The sequence below is a fragment of the Aquarana catesbeiana genome, linkage group LG06, assembly GCF_042186555.1.
Source record: "Aquarana catesbeiana isolate 2022-GZ linkage group LG06, ASM4218655v1, whole genome shotgun sequence".
NCBI lineage: Eukaryota > Metazoa > Chordata > Amphibia > Anura > Ranidae > Aquarana > Aquarana catesbeiana.
The window spans coordinates 254830106-254852307 of NC_133329.1; the positions used below are offsets into that span (position 1 = coordinate 254830106).

Below are 22202 nucleotides of genomic sequence, written 5' to 3' on the forward strand. Positions count from 1 at the left end.
CTTCCCAATTTTGCCCTACCTTTCCTCCCTCTGCTCCCTACCTCCCCCCCTCCTTTTTTTCCCACTTTTTTTCGGCTACTGGCTTCAAATGTCTTTTACTTTGGGTTGCAAGTAGGCACCAGGCCCTCGCCCACCTGGAGCCAACAAGAGTACCCTGATAGTAGCAACAAACACCAACCTTGTCAGGAGACTACTCACTACTCTTGTCTCACAGCATGACACCCTAACCTAATCCTGTATCCTGACTCCAGTTGCTGACCCATCTCATCTTGACTACTCCCTGAACTCTGCCTTTACTGACCTCGGCTTGCCTTCTGACAACCGCTTTTGCCTGCTCTATTTGCTACTGCTCCACTGATCAGCTCCTGACCCAACTTGTACCTTGACCATGCTTCTGCCTGTACCTCTGTATCTGATTTGTCTTGCCAGTGTATGACCCAGCTTGCCTGACTCTGCTATTCCTCCTGCTGTCACTGATATCTGCCTGTCATCTGGCTGTGTCTGCTTATCTACTATCTGCTATAAGTACATGCCTCGCCTTCCTGCTGTCGCCAGTACCGGCCTGCTTCAGTTTGCTGCTCACCAGCTGCCACCCAGACTTCCTGCTTTACTGAAGATCACTGACTACTACCCATGCCTGGTGTGGACACCTGCTCTGCTAGCAAAACTTACAGGCGATCCAGAAAGATTACCTACCGCTCTAGGTACAATCCCACATTCACACCATCCTTGCAGTATGGAGATAAAGGGTGCCGACTCAGCAGAAGCAATTAGTGAAAAAAGGAAGATGGACGGCCGCACTTCAATACAACAATAAAGAAAGGAGATGTCATTTGCTCAGTGACCAGCGGTAAAAGATTTAGGATTCCTTCATTTATAAACTGCAACAGAAGATTTTTGGTCTATGTCGTTACCTGTATGTCATGCAACATACAATCTGTGGGACGGACCACTCCACATTTGAGAGACCGTCTCTATGATCATTTGCACAACATTGAGAAGAATCATTCAACCAATATTGCTAGACATTGGAAGGAAATACATGAAAAAGATGTCTCGGGGTTGGTCAGTGTTGCCAAAATACCAGATTGAAATTTACTGACACAACATCCAAAATTTACTGGCACAGTCAAGTTTTTACTGACATATCCAAAAAGTTACAAAATGACAGTTTTAAGTGCAAATTTCAGTATTTAGGCTACAAACAAGTATGATATGCAATTAGCAAAGTGATTTAAGGTAGCTATTAAGGCAAAAACATATTTCTTATTTTATTTTCGCTATAGTAAGTAGCTCAGGGACAGGAATCGAGAGGGCAAGAAATTAGAATGGGCGGCACACACACATGAAAATGACACTGACAGCAGTGTACAGCAGCACAGATGATGATGGCACTCCACAAACATGACACAGTGGCATCACTAGGGGGAGGGGGGGTGCAAGCCCCACCTGGGTGACACCCGCCCGAGGGGTGACGCATGGCACTGGATTGAGAGAGGTGCTGCGGCTCTTTCCTCTTCCTCCTTCCCCTGCACACTCTGGTATCTCTGCTGTGGCTCCTTAGCTCCCTGCGATGTTCGGGGAGGGAGGAGGAGAAAGAATGGTGAGGCAGACAGCTCAGTGCCCCCCGCGCCCAAATGTCCTCCGGGAATCGGCACTGCAATCACCTATTATTGTGACAGGCAGGCGGGGAGAGGTGCTGGCTGCCTATCACAATTACACTCCTCAGAGCTGACAGAGCCTAGATGGAGGGACATTTGTGTGGACAGAGCCACGCTGATCTGAGGTCTGTAAATGTAGGGGGGAGATATATATGGGGGGTTACATTGGGGGTATTGCACAGGGGGGTTACATTAGAGCAGTGGTTCTCAACCTATCTAGTGCCGTGACCCCTTGATAAAATTTCCCAAGTTGTGGGGACCCCTAACAGTAAAATTATTTTCGTAGTGTGGGTTGTCAGCACCCAAGGCAAGACAAGTCATTTGCGCCCCTAACCCATAGACATTTAGCGCTCCCTGAGTCCCTTCCACTCGTACAGTATTAAAACCCCTTATGGTACAATTTAGGATTTACCACTCTTTCTCTTTGTTCTCCTTTCTTTCCCTTTTATCTCTCTCTATCCTAATTTCTTGTTTTTTTTTCCCATCCCTCTCTCTAGCCATCTTTCTTGTTCTTTCTCTTATCCCTTTTTCTTTGTTCCTCCTCCTCTTTTCCTCACCCTTCCATGTGTTCTCTATTTTTATTCCTTTTTATTCCTTCTCTTACTCCTTGGTGTGGGGGGGGGGATGGTATAAGTGGCAGTGCTGGGGGGAGTTCTGATCAGCCAACTTATGTGCTCTTGATCAAGGTCATCTGCTGATCTGGTAGTATTACTCACTGTGTCTCCGGCTTCACTGCTTCTCTGCTTCTCCGCTTCTCTGACTTTGTGGTGTCTCACAGCAGTGTCACCTATGCCGAAATCAGGAGATGGGGTCTCCTCCAGCCCCTCCCACTTCATATTCCTCAACAGTCAGCTGACCTCCAGTCTGTGCCCCCCAGCCATGCCGTCAACTGAATGGATGGCTGCAGGCTCCAGGAACAGCCCAGCTGGGTGACTGCAAAAAGGCTGGAGAGCGGGGCGGGCTTCAGGAACAGCTCAGGATTCAGTGACCCCTGGCAAATCATCATTCAACTCCCGAGGGGGCCCCGACCCCAGGTTGAGAACCACTGCATTAGAGGGATTACACGGGGGGGTTACATTAGGGGGGTAACACGGGGGGGTTACACAGGGGGATTATGCGGGCTGAGGGTTACATTAGGGAGATTACATGAGAGGAGGGTTACATTAGGGGGATTACACAGGGGGGTTACATTAGGGAGGTTACACAGAGGGGAGAGCTGTGCTGATGCGCTAGCCTGCTCAGTGGGGGGGGGGGGGTGACACCAAATTTTACCTCACCAGGTGACGCCAACCCTAGTGATGCCACTAATGACACATCCCCTCCTGAGTCACAGTGACCCTCTCTCTGCATGCCAGGTGGTCCCTTCAGTCCACTCCTGGCTTACCTTCCTTCCAGTTCCACAGACCTGCACATGAGGCTCACACTGTAGCAGGCACTCAGATGGTCTCGGTCAAGCGTCACAGCCATATTTTTTACTGGCAACATTTTTCTTTCACTGGCATTTACTTGTCGAAGAAAAGTGCCCATTTTTTACTGACTGCCAGTAAAAATACTGGTGGTTGGCAACACTGGGTTGGTTATACAGGGAATAGAAAGGGCACAACAATATGTTATCTGCAAAAGCTGCAATTTTATGGTCCGACTTGCCAATTAAGAAGCCCTGGATATCAGTACTTCCTCAGACATATTGCAGGAATGGTTCTAGGGTTAGTGTAAAGGTCAATGGGGATAGGGGACATCCTTGTCTTGTGCCGTTACTCAAGTTAAAGTACAGAGAGGTCACCTCATTGATTCTAACGGCTGCAGATGGAACCGAGTATATAGCCTCTATCCTTTTGCCATTTACTAAACTTCCCCACACCGATATAGGTTAACATCGCCTTCAAAAATGTCCAATCCACCCTGTCAAAAGCCTTTTCTGCATTGGAGAATAGCAAACAAAGGGGTGTTTTACGAAGATGAGCCAGATGAATAATATCTAGGGCTCTAGTGGTATTATTCTTTGCCTCCTTAGTAGGCATAAACCCGGCTTGATCAGGACGGATGACATTTTGAAGGTGAGCTTGTAATCTTGATGCTAGTATCCATGTAAAAATGTTTAAATCCATGTTTAATAGAGAGATAGGTTGATAATTCATACATTGAGCATGGTCCTTGCCCTCCTTAGAAATCACTGTAATATGTGCCCTTAGAGTATCTGTCGGTATAGGCCAATCTTCCAGAAGAGAGTTAAATGCTTTTGTAAATCTAGGAGCTAAAATTGGAGCCAATGCCTTATGGCGGCTTAAGCGTCATAATGGCCCTCATATATTCATCAGATGAGATTGGAACATTCAATGATTCCGAAGCATCGTCAGTTATTGATGGTAGACCCGAGGAGAAAAGATAATCCCAAATTAATTGTTGCTTTTGTACCAGCTGGTCAATAGATAGATTCGTCGACAAATTATAAAGGAATAGATAATACTCTAGAAAGACCTCTGCAACTTCCCTGGGTTAAAAGTTATGTTTCTCTCTGTCAGAATCAATATATGGAACATAATTTCTCCGGGAAATTTCCCTAAGTGAATGGGCCAGCAATTTGCCCGATTTATTCCCATGTTCATAATGTATGTTCCTGGCCCTTAATGTCCGTATGTTAGTATCATGTCTGAGCAAAGTTGTCAGTTTTTCTTGCTCCACCCTAAGGTCTCCTGCTACAGAATGAGAAAGTGATTTTTTATGCTTAGATTCTAAGTTTGCAACCATGTTTAATTGGTTTTGGAGAACAGCTTGCCTATTTTTCCGTAGTTCGGTTGCCTTTTTAAGCAGACCTCCAATGACACATTTATGCATTTCCCATATTGTAAATGGAGAAATGTCCTCTGTATCATTATCAGTAAAAATTCTGGTCATTTTATATAGATAGATAGATAGATAGATAGATAGATAGATAGATAGATAGATAGATAGATATTTTTTTTTTTTTAACTTAGCTTTACTATCTTTCTTCCCCTGCATCACACTGGCATTTTATTGAAGAAGTTGAGTCAAATGTATGCTTAGTAGAATAGATATATGAATGAATTGTGCATTCACATACACATGTTGTTGAGGCAGTTTTGCTGTACTTCAATATAATCTGTTGTGTTCCTGCCTGACCTCTCTTTTTAGCTGTGTAAGGGTTCCTGTGAACATATGTGTGTGCGCTGTCTTCCTTCTTCCATTTGGGTGTATTTCCCCTTGGGTACAATCTGGCGAGTGTCGATTGCATATACATGTGTGTACATATATATGTTTTTTAGTTTTTCACATACTTTTAAAAAATGCATTTATGTCCATGGGTATATAGATATATATATATATGTATGTACAATCTTTATACTTTGTCTTCATCTAATGTCTATTAGGACCATGGGCATAATATGTCATTTATAGGTGAACAATTATCGAATGAAACTTGGAGTTGGTTGGCAAGCGATCATTTGTATGGATTTAAATTTACTAATAGTTATCATCCTCTTTTCCACCCTCTTTTTGGGTTAACGTTAGCATGCTGCTTACAACTGATTGCCTCCACACCCATTCCTCCTTTCATGTGTGTGTGTGAAAGCTTTGGAGGACCACACCTGATCACAATCTGTAAAGGATACGTTTGGTCAGGTGACCAGTAGATTATACGTTATAAAAGACAGATTGGGGTCGGTGGTCCTACAGCTATGATTAGGCACCACTAACGGTGTGAAACGCGTCAGATATCCACACTGTACCTGTGCCTCTGTTGGTGAATGGATCACGTTTTAAAATAAAGGTGTTATATTGGAGTGCAGCTGTCCATCTTCCTTTTTGCACTAAAGACTTACAGGCACTCGTACCACTCTGCACTCCAGCACCTTCTGTTAACACTATCAGGGGTGTAAGAATGGCCTTCCTCATCATATTGGCTCTGCAACCAGGTGCATGATACATGTCTCTGAGCTTCAGCCAAGCTCAACTGGGATCAACCCTATGTTTTCCTTGAAGCAAATTCTCAGGCAAAGGACACGGGGTGGAGGTAAGTAGTGTCAACTAAGGCTTTAAAATGAAGTCACGGGAAAATTCCAGTCAGTGTCAACATCACTGACTCGCCAATTAAATTACATGCCCAAATATTGATACGCCAGCTACTCCAGTCTCACCCTCTTATTTTGTGGGAGGAGCAGAGGGCGAGATTCCCATAGAGAAGTTCTACCTGCAGAACACCCCTTTTTCAGTGGAAAGAGCCAAAGTCCAGCTTTTTAGATGATGGGAAATGTTCTCGAAGAGTGATTTCAATGTGGGGTGTGCAAAGAGTGCCCATCACTGAATACACCTTCAAGAAGACAAGCCATTCAGAGAAAGAGCCCAACAGATTCCACTAGTAATCTCAAAGATCTCCATGAGCAAGTGGCAGAGTTGAAGAGGATGGGTATCATTTGAGAGCCATGGATGCCATCCCCCATAGTTGTGGTGAGGAAGAAGAATGGTCCCCTGAGGAAGTGTATTGACTACTGCACACTCAACAGGAGAACCATCCCTTACCAGTATACCACACCTTGGACAGAAGATGTTTGTCGGAGGAGAAGTGATTCATTGTACTAGACCTAAAGAGGCACCCCATGCAACCAGAAAACAAAGAGAAGACAGCCATCATCTGTCCATTAGGGTTTTTCAAATTTGACAGAAAGCCCAAAGGTCTCTTGGCTGCTCCAGCAACCTTCCAGAGATTTATGGAGAAGACAGTAGGGGACATGAACCTGATAAAAGTGCTGGTGTACCTAAATGGTGTCATTGTCTTTGGCAGAACCCCTGAAGAGCATGAAGAGGGCCTGAAGAATGTCCTGAGAAGACTTCATAATGAGGGGTTGGCCTTAGAAGTGTCAGTTCTACCAGCCTTCTGTCATTTACTTTGGAGATGTTGTGTCAGCTCAGGAAGTGACCACTGCTTAAACGGCACCCAAGAATAAGCTGTGCTTAGCTAATTTTACCTAAAGAAAAGGTAGAATTTGCCTCCTTAATCTTCACAGCTACTACTGGGCTTGTCATCTATCCAGGATTTAGCCTGAAATGCACATACCCAGGTTAATGACTGGGTAAGGCTTGAAGACTCCTTTTCCACATTGGCTTTGGGCTCAGTGCCTTGGATCCCTCCCTGACATATATCAACAGCACTCTGACAGTATTCCTTTATCGGTCCAACTTTGCACAGTTTCCAGGAAGTTACGTTCAAACTTAAACTCTGGTCTACGCCAGGGCCCCTAACACCAATTTGTCTCAATCCAGAATTTCTTCCCAGGATGTACAAACAGTTTTTAGCAGGCTCTTGGCCTCACCCTAAAATTCTCGCTTCTCACTTTTTTTGAGACAGGAACCTCCTTGATTGCGATACTCTATCATCTCAAATGAACAGACCATCTTTTCCTTTCTGGACATATGTCCAAGTCCACCATTTTCTATGAGACATAGATAGCTCTCCCTCTGTCTCTCACCCCTTACCCCTTTTGAATCCCTATGCTCTCAGTTCTCATCCCAGAAACATGTGATCTCTCATGTTCACAGTATGCTTTTTGCTGATACACTACCTAATTCTACTAAGGTCTTCCAGGCCTGGGAACATGATTTGCAAATGGATCTATCTCAAGACCATTAGGAACTTATCTTTACTAAGGCAAACAAAGGCTCAGTGAACATCGCAACTCAAGAAAACAGCTACAAAATCTTGTCGCACTGGTATTTAATCCCAGCCAGATGTACAAATTACATCCAGAGACATCCATCCCTTTGCTGGAGATATGCTAGGAAGCCTGGCACCCTTTTACACATCTGGTGGTCGCTCTCTCTGCTTTAACCCTATGGGTCAGAGATTCACAGTAGTATCTCCCAGGTGCTCATCTACACCCTAGACTACACCCCTGCACAATTTCTCTTATACCATTCATCTTTACGTGCTAAGATGTATCGTAAATCTTTGGCACTGCATATGGTTAATGCCGCTAAGCTTTGCATACCAGTTTACTGGGACACACCTCACACTCCATCCATGTCTGACTGGCTCACAATGTAAAATTGAAGAAATGGAAGAGTTAAACCATATTGCACGTGATACCCCCTCGAAATTCTCAAATACCTGGGCCTGTTGGCTTAATTTTGGAATGACAAACCAATTCCAACACCTGATGGAATCTACCCCTCAAATGTTTCCACCTCTATGATCCCTTTCTCCCTGTGAGGCTACCATGGATCTAGTATTCCATGGAATTCTGTCTCCCAAGAGGGGCTGGATGGGAGGAGCTCATGCAGAAGAGATTCACTAAGGTGTTAGTTGAATCTTCCCACCCCCTCCCTACTTTCCCTATTTTATTCCTCCCTACCATCATCATCATTTGCTTTTTTTTTTCTTCCTCCTCCTCCCTTCCTTCCCTCCCTCTTCTCCTATCTCTTGTTCCTCTCCTTTACCCTATTAATCAGCTGACCCCTCCTCAATTAAGATCATGTTACCTATACTCCTACCTCACCCCACCACATATCCCAGATAGGAAGGGTGTCATGCTTATGCAAGAGTTTGTTTGTCAGCTTACCTGTCTCCATGTGTTCATCTCCAAAGACCAGCTGTCTCTCACCTGACTGCTTTTATAAACTCACCTCTATCAGAGAACTCTATATTAACCTCTGCACTGCAGGTCAGCCCTGCTGATAAACCTTTGTGTGTTTGGCTTCCTGTTCCTGTCTGCCGTGTGCTCTACGTTTATTTCTGTTACCAACCTTGGTGTGTTCTATACTATTCCTGTCTGCTCGTGACCCTGACCTTTGGCGTGTGCCCCACTATCCCTGTTTGCCTGTGACCCTGAACCTTGGCGTGTGCTCTGTTGTCCTTGTCTGCTTGTGGCCCTGACCTTGGCTTATTCCTTTACTATCCCTATCCTTCTGTTGCCTACTGTGGGTGTGAGCTGGGGGACCCTGGGGGTCGCGACCTGGAGCCAGTTGCAGCCCGGTCCATCCTCACCACTAGAGGCTCTGGTGAACACCTGCTGGCTCTTAGATTCCACGCCCCAGGGAATCCTACGCTCTAACCCCGGTGGGATCTGTATTGGTGTTCCAGCGGCCCTGCCTTCCTTATACCCGGACTCCCATCTGCAGCAGTCAGCCGTAGGGTCCACTGCCTTGCGATGCACTCCTGATCCCAACGGTGTGCATCTGTCACCTAGCCTCAAGGTGACCTGACAGTTTGATCAGCCATGGACCCGGCTGACGTGCCGCTTCCTGCAACCGATCCATTGCAGGGCATAGTTCGCAGACTCGAGACCCAGGAATCTAATCAGACTCAGGTGATGCTATTCCTTAAGGATCTGGCTTCCCACTTCGAGCAGCTCCGGGCCTCCTTGGGAAACCCGAACCTGCAGCCTCAAGTACAATTAGCAGCTGCATCTATGGCATCACTCGCAGCCACACATTCATATTTACTGCCAGCTCCGTCCCGTTTCTCTGGGGACTCTAAGGCCTGTAGGGGCTTCCTCAGCCAATGCACCATTCATTTTTTTTCCAATAAATTTTTATTGAGTTTTACATATTACAGGTTATGAAGTCATAGTAAGGAACATGTAAATGTAAGTTTACAGACTAGATATTGTAAGTATAGTCTGAATAGCGATTTTATGAATAACGTTCTATGAGAAAGAAAAAATTGTTAACAAAGTGATTATAAACATAGGGTAGAACAGTTGACCTGGAATGATAGGAGGAGGGGTGGGGTAAGGAGGGGAGGGGTGCAAGAGGAAGGAGGGGCAAGGAGGGATAAGGGAAGGGGGGAAGGAGAGCTTCAAGTGGAAGACAAGGCATTCAATTGTTAAACCTTACTTCAATCGTTAATTCTTTTTTGAGTACCAAAGACTCATGGGTTCCAGTGAGTTAGTGTCTTTGTATGGGATTGTTTTCTGCATGACAAAAGGGTTTCATAAGTGAAATGGGTTTGTACTAAGTTAGTAACTTCCGTAAGGGAGGGAATGTTGTCAGATTTCCAGTTTCTAGTGATCCAGAGTTTGGTAGCTAGGAGGACATGTGTAATCACTGTTCTTTGGTGTATGGGTAAATCTTCTATTGTCAGATTAAGAATGGCTAAGTGTGGTGTAATTGTAACCGAGCTATGGGGTATGTCTTGGAGTATGAATTCCACATTTTTCCAAAGCTGGGTTACATTTGGGCAAGACCAAAGTATGTGAAGGAGGGTGCCCGTATGACCACAGTTTCTCCAGCAGTCATGTGAGGCGTGTTTGTGGAATTTGGCCAGTCTGGACGGAGTTAGGTACCATCTCATTAGCGTTTTGGGGTGATTTCCCAAAGGGAGGTGCAAGTTGTTGCTTTGTAAATAGATGTGATTGCCTGTTGCCATTGGGCATCTGTGAATTGTGTCTGTAGGTCAGTTTCCCAGTCAAGGAGAGGTTTGGTTTTTCTGAACATGTTTTTTTCCTGTAGGAATAAGTATATGAGGGAAGTCCCTTTAGTGTTAGAGTGTTCTGTAAAGATGTAGTTCCATAGTTTCAAGGGTAGTTTTCCTTCTAGAGATGTGTGTGCCTTCAAGCAGTTTTGTAATCTGAAGTAGCTGAGTTAGTCTTTGGAGGGTACATTGAGGTCTTTGCCTATTTGTGAGAAGGATTTGCAGGTTGTTAGATCGCGAAATTCTTGTGTGTATGTTACTCGGTCATGGGAGTGTTAAGGGAGTGTTAAGTCAGGAGTAAGAAGCTTTAAGTTGTTTAAAGGAATGTGTAGTGGTTTCGTCAGTACGTGTGACCATTTGGTATTGTGTAGTGTACGCCACACTTTAACTGAGGCTTGGACAGTGGGTGAGTAGTGGAAAATGTGAGGATTATGTGTAGAGGTACTAAATAAGTTGGCAAGGTTTGTGCCCGGTGTCTTGTGATTTTCTATATCACTCCAGAGAGTTTTGGGTGAGGTATTCATCCATTCTTTCATTTGTGATAGAATGGTGGCATTGTAGTAGTCTTTGATGTCTATGTATCCCATTCCCCCCGCGGATCTGTGTTTAATAAGTTTCGTGTGACTACATCAAGATTTTTTACCTTGCCAAACAAATTGGCTTAGGATGGATTGGAGAGATTTCAGGTAGGTAGATGAAAGTGGTATAGGAAGCGTGCGAAATATGTAGAGCAACCGTGGCAATACCATCATTTTAAAGGCTGCCAGGCGGCCTGTCCATGAGAATTCATGTTTGGAGAGTTTTGTGGTTTCAGTAAGCATCATCTGTTTGGCGTCTGTGTAGTTGTGTGCGAAAAGACCTCTAGTGGATTTGGTGAGATTAATGCCGAGGTAGGGAACATTATCCTCCGCCCATGGGTAAGGATATTGGGTCTGGAGTAGATTACTAGTGGTTGCATCAATGCCCAGGTCTAGAATGTAGGATTTATGTTCATGAACTTTGTAGTAAGATAAAGTACTAAACCTTTTCAGTAGCGATTGGACCCAAGCCAGGGAAGAGTGAGGGTTTGTGAAACCTTATATTGTAGAGTGGGATCTGACATATTCTGCTAAGGGTTCCGTAATTAGGTTAAAAATGATTGGTGAGAGCGGACAACCTTGTCGGGTGCCATTAGTGATGGAGAATGGCTTAGACAGCATCTCCGACGTATAGACCTGTGCTGATGGGGAGGAATACAGAGCCATTATGGCTGCCAGAATGGGGCCCTGAAAACCAAATTTGCCAAGGGTTGCTTCAAGATATTTCCAATGGACCCTATCGAATGCCTTCTCTGCATCCAAGGATAGAAGCAGAGAAGGCGTTCTAGATATCACAGCGTGATAGATTATGTTGATAATTCTGCAAGTGGCATCAGTTGTCTGCCTCCCTTTTGTGAAGCCTGATTGGTCCTTATGTATTAGAAGGGGCATTAGGTTGAGTAATCTGTGGGCTATTAGTTTGGCATAGATTTTTGTGTCCACATTGAGAATTGATATGGGTCGGAAGTTTTGTGCAGAGGTAGGCTCTTTCCCCGGCTTCGGTAGTATAACAATTAAGGCACTTAGCATTTCTGGGGGAAGAGAGGAGGAGGAGGCAGAGTCATTGTACACTTTGGTCAGATATGGTGTTATCACAGTTCCAAATTGTTTGTAATACTCTCCTGTAAGACCATCTAGGCCAGGAGATTTGTTAGAGGGAAGTGATGAAATTATATTTTTGATTTCTAGATCTGTAAATGGGGTGTTCAGGGAGTCTAGTTGTTCTGTGGTCAGTTTAGGGAGGTTGATCTCATTGAGAAATGCCTCTATGTCAGGTAGAGACGGCTGTGTGACAGATGTGTCATCTTTTAAATTATAAAGTGTATTGTAGTAGTAACTAAATGCGTCTGCAATAGCTTGTGGATCTATCAGTTTCTGTTTAGTAGCTGGGTGGAAAAGATGGGTAATTTTGGTTTTGGAATAGTAACCTTTGATTCTATTGGCCATTGCCTTTCCGGCTTTGTTACTAGTAGAGTAGTGTTGAGCTCTAAAATGCTTATGTGCTCTTTCAAAGGATTCTAGAAGGAGAGATTTTAATTCCTGTCTAAGGGAGTCTAATTTAGTCTTAGTTAATGGATCTGGATTAGTTTGGTTTTGGTGTTCTAGCGTTTTAATATCGGCAATAAGTGTGTTTAGACGCTGTGATCTCCTCCTCCACACTCTAGCAGTAAGTTGAATAAGGACACCCCTTATGAATGCCTTATGGGCATTCCAAAGAACGGTATCATTGCTAACAGATCCTGCATTAGTATTAAAGTATTCTGTTAAACGCTCTCTAATATAAGAAGAATGGATCGGTGAGTTGAGAATCGCAGCATTCGCTCTCCATATCCGTATCCAAATCTTCGGCGAGTCTTCTATGGTCATTGTAACCGGAGCGTGGTCAGACCACATAATGGTGGATATCTCCGTGGAGGAGATTTTGGGCAAAGTCCATTTATCCACTAGGAAGTAGTCAATCCGAGTGTAAGAGTTGTGTCTAGGGGAGAAATAGGAGTAGTCCCTTTCGGTGGTGTAATGGCATCTCCACACATCAAATAGGTCATGAGATCAAATGAAAGGTCCCCTAGGGGATGTAACTCTGGTTGAGCGGGAAGAAGAGTTGATAGAGTTGTCAGGTACTATGTTAAAGTCCCCACACATGACAAGGTGTCCTTGTGTAAAACGATTGATTTTTTTTATCAATATGGACAGAAAGTGAATCTGTTTCTTGTTGGGGGCATATACTGATACGATGGTGTAATTATCGTTGTTTAATGTACAATTCAATGCCAGATATCTACCATCAACATCCTGAAGGCTGTCATGTAGGGTGAATGAGCATGTAGATTTAATGGCTATCATGACTCCATTTATTTTGTCAGGACCCGAGGCTTTAAAGATGTTTGAAAAATTCTTATTGGAGCACTGAGGTTCGGCGTTGGTTTTAAAGTGCGTTTCTTAGATGCACAGGACATCGCAGTGAGAATCCTGTGCAGTTCGCCAGAGATGTCCTTTTGGCAGGGTGATTGAGTCCTTTTACGTTCAGTGACAGAAATTTGGGCATTTTGAAAGTGGTGCGTATAGGTAGTGGAGTAAGGTACTACTTACAGTTACTCAGATGGGTAAATTGCTCGAGGTTCGGAAACTAACTGCAACGAGCAGGCACTAAATCGGAGTGCTTATCTGAGATTGGATTCACAGCATCACTGATTTGGAAGTCATTTGTTGTAGTGGTGAGAATGAATGGAGTTGAAGGATTGCGCGTTTGGTTTGTGGGTCCCTGGGGTTGGAGGGTTACCGTCAAGAATGAAACCCCATGTCTTGAGCAATTGTATGCCCTCTTCGACGGTATGGATATTGTGGCGTGTTCCATTTCTGGTAACCATCAGCTTGGTTGGGAACCCCCATTGATATGGGATCTTATGATTATTGAGGGGTTTTGTGATTGTTTGCAGTTGACGTCTCTGTTGACGAGTGTATTGAGAGATGTCAGCAAAAAGTTGCAGCTTTGCGTATGGATGCGGGAGCTGTCCCAGGCGTCTGGATTGTGTAAGGAGCATGTCCCTGGTGTGGTAGAAATGGATGCGCATCAGAGTATCCCAAGGTACTTCTGCGGGTAGGTGAGGAGGTTTTGGGAGACGATGGATGCGATCGATGATCGTCTCGATCGATGGGAGATCTGGGAGAAGTGTTGAGATCAACTTCCTAGCGTAGGAGTTGAGATCTGCTGGCAGGATAGTTTCAGGGATTCCTCTTACGTTGATATTTTGGCGCCGTGAGCGATCTTCAAGATCCGCCATTTTGGCTCGCACCCAGCGGTGTTCTTCTCTGGTGTGGTCATGTGCATCTACCAGGTCATTAACTGTTTCTGTCATGACGCTCATCTGCTTTTCAATAATCCCCACTTTCTGCCCTGTGTGCAGCATTTCTGTTTTAAATGTTGTAAACATTGAAGAAATGTTAGACTGGAGGGAGCTGTGAAGTGACATCAGCATTTCTTTCAGCATAGTGTCTATGACAGGCTGATTTGTAGTAGGGAAGGCTGCTATGGGGGAAGCTGCAGAAGGCTGTGTGAGGAGATTTTCTAATTCAGGCCTTACCTCCTGTGACTGATCCGCTGTATTCAGTCGCATCCTTGCTTTTGCAGGGCTGTTTGAGGTGGATGAAGGCCTGAGGATAGCTGGGAGCCCGAGGAGTTACGCTGGGCTGAAATGGAGGATTCTTCATCATCAGGCAGGTCAGTGTAGGAATCCTCTGTGTGCTGTGCAGTGCCGTGGTGGCCATCTTGGATTTTATCTCTCTGAGGGAAGATGAGGAAATCTGTGATTTTTTTGTGGGAATCCTGTATTCTTTCCTCTTTCTAGAGGTTCCTGTCTGGTTCCCCAGGTTGTGGGGGTCTGAGGATTGCATTTTGTGGGGTCTGAGGCAGTGATTTGAGGTCTGGTTCTCCGTTCAGTGCAGGAGCTGTGAGATCAGGCTTCCATTCAGCTCAGCAGCTAGCCACGCCCCCCCTGCACCATTCATTTTGAGCTCCAGCCTCAAAACTTTCTGTCCGATCGGGCTAAGGTAGTCTATATCATTTGCCTCCTCTCTGTGTGGACTGGGTCTCTGGGCAGATCCTGGCTTGGGGTCCTTCGTGTTTCTCATCCTGTCTCCTCAAGGTGGTCCCCAAGGAGAGACTTCCCATTGCTACCACATCCGTATCTTCTGATCTTCCCGCGGCATACAGCGATTACCGGGATGTGTTCTGTAAGAAGTCTGCTGAGGTGCTTCCTCAACACAGATCTTTTGACTGTGCCATTGACCTTGTCCCTGGAGCAACCCTGCCCAGGGGTCCTACCTACCCTCTGTCCATTCCAGAGACCCAGGCCATGCCTGAGTATGTCGCCGAGAATCTGGAGAGAGGTTTCATCCGGAAATCCTCGTCGCCTGCAGGAGCAGGGTTCTTTTTCGTTGCTAAAAAGGATGGTACCCTCAGACCCTGCATCAACTATCGAGGGTTAAACGCAGTGACCATCAAAAACCTATACCCCTTACCTCTAATATCTGAGCTATTCGACAGGTTGAAGGGGGCTTCCATTTTCACCAAGTTGGATCTCAGAGGTGCATACAATCTCATTAGAATACGGGAAGGTGACGAATGGAAGACTGCGTTTAACACTAGGGACAGGCATTACGAATACCTGGTTATGCCTTTTGGTTTGTGTAATGCTCCAGCTTTGTTCCAGAACTTTGTCAATGAAATCTTCAGGGATCTACTGTACCAGTTTGTTGTCATCTATCTGGATGACATTCTCATCTTTTCCGAAAATCTGCTTACTCACAGAAACCATGTCCGCACCGTTCTTCAGCACCTTAGAGAGAATAATCTCTATGCCAAGCTGGAGAAATGTTCCTTTGAATGTCCTGAGGTCCTATTTCTGGGATATTTTGTTTCTAGTTTGGGTCTTCGCATGGATCCCGGAAAGGTCTCGGCCATTACCAGCTGGCCCCTTCCTGCTAGCCTCAAGGCCACACACCACTTTCTTGGCTTCACAAATTATTATAGGCAGTTCATAAGTAATTACTCTTCCATTGCCGCGCCTATTATCACTTTAACCAAGAAGGGTGCGAATGCGAAAGACTGGCCTCCCGAGGCTGTCTCTGCATTTCACGATCTGAAACAGGCCTTTGTTTCTGGACCTCTCTTGAGGAGATCAAATCCTGGGGACCCATTTTTTATTGAAGTAGACGCTTCTTCGTTGGGGGTGGGAGCTGTGCTTCTTCAGTTCTTTGAGAAAAGACGTCAACCATGTGCGTTCTTCTCCAAAAAACTTTCTTTTAAATTGGCGTTGGAAGAGTGGCGTCATCTCTTGGAGGGTTCCCCACACTCCATTATGATCTTTACTGATCACAAGAATCTACAATACCTACAGAATGCTAAACGTCTGAACCCCAGACAGGCCAGGTGGAGTCTCTTCTTTTCTCGTTTTAAATTCACGATTATGTACAAACCTGGTACCTGCAATGGTCGGGCTGATGCGCTCTCTAGGTCATTTGACACTTTGGACGAGGAGTCCACCCCTGATCCGACCTCATGCATTGTTTCCCATTCTACCACCCTGGAATCAAAAATTTCTCCTGGCAAGACTTTTATTCCCACGGAGCTAAGAGCTAAGATCCTTCGTTGGGGACATGATTCCAGGGTGGCAGATCATGCTGGGTTCCTCCGATCCTTCCTGCTCATCAGTCGTCTCTACTGGTGGCCTAACCTCCGCTCGGATGTTAACCACTATCGGACCCCCCCGGTGCCCGAGGCGGTCCTGTTTTGTCCCCCGGCGATTGGAGGTGAGGGGGAGGCCATCCGTTCGTGGCCCCCCTGGCGATTGCCGCCGGCCAATCAGATCACTTCCTTTGCTGCTGTATGCTAAACAGCAGCAAAGGAAATTATGTCATCTCTCCTCGGCTCGGTATTTTCCGTTGCAGCGCCGAGGAGAGAAGACTTCACTGTGAGTGCACAACACTACACACACAGTAGAACATGCCAGGCACACAAAACACCCCGATCCCCCCGATCGCCCCCCGATCCCCTCCCTGTCACAAACTGACACCAGCAGTTTTTTTTTTTTTTTTTTTTTTCTGATTACAGCATTGGTGTCAGTTTGTGACAGTTACAGTGTTGGGACAGTTAGGGTTAGCCCCCTTTAGGTCTAGGATATCCCCCTAACCCCCCTAATAAAGTTTTAACCCCTTGATCACCCCCTGTCGCCAGTGTCACTAAGCGATCATTTTTCTGATCGCTGTATTAGTGTCGCTGGTGACGCTAGTTAGTGAGGTAAATATTTAGGTTCGCTGTCAGCGTTTTATAGTGACAGGGACCCCCATATACTACCTAATAAATGTTTTAACCCCTTGATTGCCCCCTAGTTAACCCTTTCACCACTGATCACCGTATAACCGTTACGGGTGACGCTGGTTAGTTCGTTTATTTTTTATAGTGTCAGGGAACCCGCCATTTATTACAGAATAAAGGTTTAGCCCCCCGATCGCCCGGCAGTGATATGCGTCTTCCCAGGCAGCGTCAGATTAGCGCCAGTACCGCTAACACCCACGCACGTGGCATACGCCTCCCTTAGTGGTATAGTATCTGTACGAATCAATATCTGATCCGATCAGATCTATACTAGCGTCCCCAGCAGTTTAGGGTTCCCAAAAAGCAGTGTTAGCGGGATCAGCCCAGATACCTGCTAGCACCTGCGTTTTGTCCCTCCGCCCGGCCCAGCCCAAGTGCAGTATCGATCGATCACTGTCACTTACAAGGCACTAAACGCATAACTGCAGCGTTCGCAGAGTCAGGCCTGATCCCTGCGATCGCTAACAGTTTTTTTGGTAGCATTTTGGTGAACTAGCAAACACCAGCCCCAGGCAGCGTCAGGTTAGCGCCAGTACCGCTAACACCCACACACGTACCGTACACCTCCTTTAGTGGTATAGTATCTGAACGGATCAATATCTGGTCCGATCAGAACTATACTAGCGTCCCCAGCAGTTTAGGGTTCCCAAAAACGCAGTGTTAGCGGGATCAGCCCAGATACCTGCTAGCACCTGCGTTTTGCCCCTCCGCCCGGCCCAGCCCAGCCCACCCAAGTGCAGTATCGATCGATCACTGTCACTTACAAAACACTAAACACATAACTGCAGCGTTCGCAGAGTCAGGCCTGATCCCTGCGATCGCTAACAGTTTTTTTGGAAGCTTTTTATTGAACTGGCAAGCACCAGCGGCCTAGTACACCCCGGTCGTAGTCAAACCAGCACTGCAGTAACACTTGGTGACGTGGCGAGTCCCATAAGTGCAGTTCAAGCTGGTGAGGTGGCAAGCACAAGTAGTGTCCCGCTGCCACCAAAAAGACAAACACAGGCCCGTCGTGCCCATAATGCCCTTCCTGCTGCATTCGCCAATCCTACTAATTGGGAACCCACCACTTCTGCAGCGCCCGTACTTCCCCCATTCACATCCCCAACCAAATGCAGTCGGCTGCATGAGAGGCATTTTTATGTCCTCCCGAGTACCCCTACCCAACGAACCCCCCAAAAAGATGTCGTGTCTGCAGCAAGCGCGGATATAGGCGTGACACCCGCTATTATTGTCCCTCCTGTCCTGACAATCCTGGTCTTTGCATTGATGAATGTTTTGAACGCTACCATGCACTAGTTGAGTATTAGCGTAGGGTACAGCACTGCACAGACTAGGTACACTTTTACAGGGTCTCCCAAGATGCCATCGCATTTTGAGAGACCCGAACCTGGAACCGGATACAGTTATAAAAGTTAGTTACAAAAAAAGTGTAAAAAAAAAAAAAAATATATAAAATAAAAAAAAATTGTTGTCGTTTTATTGTTCTCTCTCTCTCTCTCTCTCTCTCTATTCTCTCTCTCTATTGTTCTGCTCTTTTTTACTGCATTCTATTCTGCAATGTTTTATTGTTATTATGTTTTATCATGTTTGTTTTTCAGGTATGCAATTTTTTATACTTTACCGTTTACTGTGCTTTATTGTTAACCATTTTTTTGTCTTCAGGTACGCCATTCACGACTTTGAGTGGTTATACCAGAATGATGCCTGCAGGTTTAGGTATCATCTTGGTATCATTCTTTTCAGCCAGCGGTCGGCTTTCACGTAAAAGCAATCCTAGCGGCTAATTAGCCTCTAGACTGCCTTTACAAGCCGTGGGAGGGAATGCCCCCCCCCCACCGTCTTCCGTGTTTTTCTCTGGCTCTTCTGTCTCAACAGGGAACCTGAGAATGCAGCCGGTGATTCAGCCAGCTGACCATAGAGCTGATCAGAGACCAGAGTGGCTCCAAACATCTCTATGGCCTAAGAAACTGGAAGCTACAAGCATTTTATGACTTCGCCAGATGTAAATAGCGCCATTGGGAAATTGGAGAAGCATTTTATCACACCGATCTTGGTGTGGTCAGATGCTTTGAGGGCAGAGGAGAGATCTAGGGTCTAATAGACCCCAATTTTTTCAAAAAAGAGTACCTGTCACTACCTATTGCTATCATAGGGGATATTTACATTCCCCGAGATAACAATAAAAATGATTAAAAAAAAAAAAAAAAATGAAAGGAACAGTTTAAAAATAAGATAAAAAAGCAAAAAAATAATAAAGAAAAAAAAAAAAAAGCACCCCTGTCGCCCCCTGCTCTTGCGCTAAGGCGAACGCCAGCGGCGGTCTGTCGTCAAACGTAAACAGCAATTGCACCATGCATGTGAGGTATCACCGTGAAGGTCAGATCGAGAGCAGTAATTTTAGCAGTAGACCTCCTCTGTAAATCTAAAGTGGTAATCTGTAAAGGCTTTTAAAGGCTTTTAAAAATGTATTTATTTTGTTGCCACTGCACGTTTGTGCGCAATTGTAAAGCATGTCATGTTTGGTATCCATGTACTCGGCCTAAGATCATCTTTTTTATTTCATCAAACATTTGGGCAATATAGCGTGTTTTAGTGCATTAAAATTTAAAAAAGTGTGTTTTTTCCCCAAAAAATGCGTTTGAAAAATCGCTGCGCAAATACTGTGTGAAAAAAAAAAAATGAAACACCCACCATTTTAATCTGTAGGGCATTTGCTTTAAAAAAATATATAATGTTTGGGGGTTCAAAGTAATTTTCTTGCAAAAAAAAATAACTTTTTCATGTAATCAAAAAGTGTCAGAAAGGGCTTTGTCTTCAAGTGGTTAGAAGAGTGGGTGATGTGTGACATAAGCTTCTAAATGTTGTGCATAAAATGCCAGGACAGTTCAAACCCCCCCCAAATGACCCCATTTTGGAAAGTAGACACCCCAAGCTATTTGCTGAGAGGCATGTCGAGTCCATGGAATATTTTATATTGCGACACAAGTTGCGGGAAAGAGACAAATTTTTTTTTTTTTTTGCACAAAGTTGTCACTAAATGATATATTGCTCAAACATGCCATGGGAATATGTGAAATTACAACCCAAAATACATTCTGCTGCTTCTCCTGAGTACGGGGATACCACATGTGTGAGACTTTTTGGGAGCCTAGCCGCGCACGGGACCCCGAAAACCGAGCACCGTCTTCAGGCTTTCTAAGGGCGTGAATTTTTTATTTCACTCTTCACTGACTATCACAGTTTCGGAGGCCATGGAATGCCCAGGTGGCACAACCCCCCCCCCAAATGACCCCATTTTGGAAAGTAGACACCCCAAGCTATTTGCTGAGAGGTATAGTGAGTATTTTGCAGACCTCACTTTTTGTCACAAAGTTTTGAAAATTGAAAAAAGAAAAAAAAAATGTTTTTTCTTGTCTTTCTTCATTTTCAAAAACAAATGAGAGCTGCAAAATACTCACCATGCCTCTCAGCAAATAGCTTGGGGTGTCTACTTTCCAAAATGGGGTCGTTTGGGGGAGTTTTGTGCCCTTAAAAACGCTGAAGGCGGTGATTGGTTTTCGGGGCCCCGTACGCGGCTAGGCTCCCAAAAAGTCCCACACATGTGGTATCACCATACTCAGGAGAAGCAGCTAAATGTATTTTGGGGTGCAATTCCACATATGCCCATGGCCTGTGTGAGCAATATATCATTTAGTGACAACTTTTTGTAAATATTTTTTTTTTTTTTTTCATTATTCAATCACTTGGGACAAAAAAAATAAATATTCAATGGGTTCAACATGCCTCTCAGCAATTTCCTTGGGGTGTCTACTTTCCAAAATGGGGTCATTTGGGGGGGGTTTGTACTGCCCTGCCATTTTAGCACCTCAAGAAATGACATAGGCAGTCATAAACTAAAAGCTGTGTAAATTCCAGAAAATGTACCCTAGTTTGTAGACGCTATAACTTTTGCGCAAACCAATAAATATACGCTTATTGACATTTTTTTTACCAAAGACATGTGGCCGAATACATTTTGGCCTAAATGTATGACTAAAATTGAGTTTATTGGATTTTTTTATAACAAAAAGTAGAAAATATCATTTTTTTTCAAAATTTTCGGTCTTTTTCCGTTTATAGCGCAAAAAATAAAAACCGCAGAGGTGATCAAATACCATCAAAAGAAAGCTCTATTTGTGGGAAGAAAAAGACGCAAATTTCGTTTGGGTACAGCATTGCATGACCGCGCAATTAGCAGTTAAAGCGACGCAGTGCCAAACTAGCCCCTGCTGGTCTTCTCATGCCCTTGCCCATTCCTAAGGAGCCCTGGTCTCACTTCGCCATGGATTTTATCACCGATCTTCCACTGTCGGAGAATAATACAGCCATTTGGGTGGTAATCGATCGGTTCTCCAAGATGGCTCATTTTGTTCCTCTTCCTGGTCTCCCTTCTGCCTCTGCCTTGGTTCCCATTTTCGTACGAGAGATTTTCTGCCTTCATGGTGTTCCTTCCCATGTCGTTTCGGACAGGGGTGTTCAGTTTACGTCCCGTTTTTGGAGAGCCTTTTGCAAATCCCTCAACATTACCTTGGATTTTACCTCTTCCTACCATCCCCAATCCAATGGCCAGACTGAGAGGGTTAATCAGGAGTTGGAGGTCTTTCTCCGTACCTTGGTCTCGGCTCATCACAATGATTGGGCATCACTACTTCCGTGGGCAGAGTTCTCCCACAATAATCATGTCAACGTCAGTTCTCAGAAAACTCCCTTTATCACTGTTTATGGAAGACATCCTCAACTCCCTCTTCCTATGACCTGTTCTTCCGACATTCCAGCCTTGGCTACTGTTCAGGAATCATTCAATTCCATGTGGGCTGACGTTCATGATTCCCTCCAGAAAGCTGCCAACAAATTCAAGAGTTTTGCTGACCGTCGCCGGCGTAAGCCGCCTTCTCTTCAGCCAGGAGACAAAGTCTGGCTCTCCACCAGGAACATCAAACTCCGGATTCCTTCTCTCAAATTTGCCCCAAGATTCATTGGTCCGTACACCATAACTTCTAAACTGAATCCAGTTTGTTTCAAGCTCCAGATTCCCAAAAGCCTCAAAATCTCTAACTCCTTCCATGTCGCCCTTCTGAAGCCTTTAGTCCTCAATAAGTTCTGGAAAGTAGACACCCCAA

The 22202-nt window shown here is 45.0% G+C and overlaps 1 protein-coding gene across 1 annotated transcript in view; it reads right to left on the minus strand.

The window, feature by feature from the left end:
• Positions 1 to 5889: 5889 nt before the first annotated feature.
• Positions 5890 to 22202, minus strand: part of LOC141148060 (uncharacterized) — a 28330-nt gene continuing 12017 nt past the window's right edge. The window contains exon 2 of the mRNA XM_073635215.1: positions 5890 to 5991. Within this exon, the coding sequence (XP_073491316.1) occupies positions 5890 to 5991 (102 nt within the window). The remainder of the gene's footprint in view (positions 5992 to 22202) is intronic.